Source organism: Benincasa hispida, unplaced genomic scaffold (genome assembly GCF_027475165.1).
Source record: "Benincasa hispida cultivar pf3 unplaced genomic scaffold, pf3_genome.v1.1 HicScf1298, whole genome shotgun sequence".
Taxonomy (NCBI): Eukaryota; Viridiplantae; Streptophyta; class Magnoliopsida; order Cucurbitales; family Cucurbitaceae; genus Benincasa; species Benincasa hispida.
Genome location: NW_028325629.1, coordinates 30,001 through 32,500, shown reverse-complemented (window position 1 = coordinate 32,500; position 2,500 = coordinate 30,001). Strand labels below are relative to the sequence as shown.

The window sequence follows — 2,500 nt, the reverse complement described above, 5'->3', positions numbered from 1 at the left end:
TATTGAAGCTGAACTGAGCCACATCTAACAACTGGACCCAGTTCTTCTGCCTAGCGTCGATAAAGTGACGCAGATATTCCTCGAGCATACTGTTGAAGCGTTCCGTCTGTCCGTCAGTTTGGGGATGATAGCTAGAGGAGATATTCAGTGATGATCCCAATATTCTGAACAATTCTGTCCAGAATGTCCCAGTGAATCTTCCGTCCCGATCGCTAACAATGCTCATGGGGACACCCCATAATTTCACGATGTGTTTGAAGAACAGCTGAGCAGTCATCACGGCTGTGCACATTTTCGGCGTTGGGACGAACGTGGCATATTTCGAGAACCGGTCGATGATAACAAGGACCGATTCAAACTCTCCCACCTTGGGCAAATGGGTGATGAAGTCGAGAGACACACTCTCCCACGGTCTAGAGGGCACAGGTAGGGGTTCCAGCAGACCCGCTAATTTCGCCCTTTCAACCTTATCTTGTTGGCAGACAAGGCAAGTCTTGGTAAATTGCATGACATCGTCTCGAAGACTTGGCCAATAGTAGCCTTGCTTTAGAAGGGCATAAGTCCTCTGCCAACCATTATGTCCTGCCCACGGTGTGTCGTGACACTCCTTCATCAGCGACCTTCGTAACTCCCCGGATCTGGGGATGTAGAGGCGATTGCCTTTGGTGTATAGTAGATCATCTTCCACCCAGAACTGGCGTGTTTTCCCCTCCCTGGCCAACTGTAAGATGGCCTGCGTTGCTGTATCATTTGTCAAGTGAGTTTTGACAGTTTCTCGTACTGTTGCACTCAACGTACTTGCTTGTAGGCGGGCGAACATGCACAGGGCCGCATGTTCGCTCTTTCGGCTAAGAGCGTCAGCCGCTTGGTTGCTCTTCCCCGGTCTATGTTCGAATTGGAAGTCGAACTCCGCTAGACATTCCTGCCACCGTGCCTGTTTGGACGACAACTTCGGTTGGTTGAAGAAGTGACAAATGGAGTTATTGTCGGTCTTGACCACGAACTTGGCCCCCAAGAGATACTGTCTCCAGGCCCTCAAGCAGTGAACTACTGCTAACATCTCTTTCTCGGAGGCGGCATACCTCCGTTCGGCATCATTTAGTTTTCTACTCTCATACGCGATGGGGTGTCCATCTTGGAGGAGAACACCGCCCAACGCGAAGTCAGAAGCATCAGTCTCTACCTCAAATGGCTTGGTCACGTCGGCAATTCCGAGGACCGGCCCCTCAATCATCACTTTCTTCAAGCCCTCAAAGGCGGCTTGACATTCAGGAGTCCAGCTCCATTGGCTATCCTTCTTCAACAGTTCGGTTAATGGCCCTGTTCTTCTCGAGAATCCTTCTACGAACCGCCTATAGTAGTTGGCTAGTCCGAGGAAGGATCGTAGTTCGGTCACGGATGATGGTACCCTCCAGTCTCTAATTGCAGCCACCTTGCCCTCTTCCATACCAATCCGACCACACTCAATCACGTGGCCGAGGAAATTTATGCGCTCTTGGGCAAAGGAGCACTTCTCTCTCTTTACATACAACTGATTTCTCCTCAGCTTTTCAAAGACTAGTTGGAGGTGACGCCGATGGTCCTCCAACGAGGCACTATAGACCACAATGTCATCGAGATATACTACGACGAATTTGTCGAGGTATTCGTGAAACACTTGGTTCATTAGGGTACAGAACGTTGCTGGAGCATTGGTGAGGCCAAAGGGCATCACGAGGAATTCGAAGGCTCCATATCTCGTGACACAGGTCGTCTTGGGTTCGTCTCCTTCAGCAATTCGAACCTGATAATATCCAGACCGTAGGTCCAGCTTCGAGAAATACTTAGCACCGTGAAGCTGATCAAATAAGTCAGTGATGATAGGAAGGGGATATTTGTTGCGGACTGTGAGCTTATTCAAGGCCCGATAGTCGATGCACAACCGGAGGCTCCCATCCTTCTTCTTCTGGAACAGTACTGGGGCTCCATAAGGAGCCTTTGCCGGTCTAATAAATCCTGCCTCTAACAACTCGTCTAACTGTTTCCGAAGCTCAGCCAATTCTGGCGGGGCCATCCGATATGCATTCTTGGCAGGCGGCTTTGCCCCTGGCAACAACTCAATCTCATGGTCAATCCCCCTTCGTGGGGGTAAGGACTTGGGCAGGCTTTTCGGCATGACGTCCCGATACTCTTCCAAGACAAATAGAACGTCTTGGGGGATCTCCTCTTCAGTGGACTCAACTGATTCTATCGGGATGGCCATGAACGTGGGTTCGTCGTGGGCCAGGCCCCTCTTCAATTGGAGGGCTGAGATCATTCTCACCCCATTTGGCTGCTTGATACTGGCTTGGACTACGGTCGGTGTAGATCCGGTAATGACTAAGCATTTGGCAAGGGGCATTGGTATGACTTTATGTTCAAGCAGAAATTCCATTCCCAGTACCACGTCGAAATCATCCATCTTGACAATTACGAAGTCAACGAAGCCCTTCCAATCTCCTAACTTCACTGGAGTTCTCTT

At 50.1% G+C, this 2,500-nt stretch overlaps 1 protein-coding gene across 1 annotated transcript in view; it reads right to left on the bottom strand.

The window, feature by feature from the left end:
- Positions 1 to 144: 144 nt before the first annotated feature.
- LOC150031322 (uncharacterized) overlaps positions 145 to 2,500 on the bottom strand; it is a 3,947-nt gene continuing 1,591 nt past the window's right edge. The window contains exons 1-2 of the mRNA XM_090309088.1: positions 661 to 2,500; positions 145 to 164 (exon numbers count right to left, since the gene is read on the bottom strand). The exon at positions 661 to 2,500 is cut by the window's right edge and continues 1,591 nt beyond it. Of these exons, the coding sequence (XP_090165214.1) occupies positions 145 to 164; positions 661 to 2,500 (1,860 nt within the window). The remainder of the gene's footprint in view (positions 165 to 660) is intronic.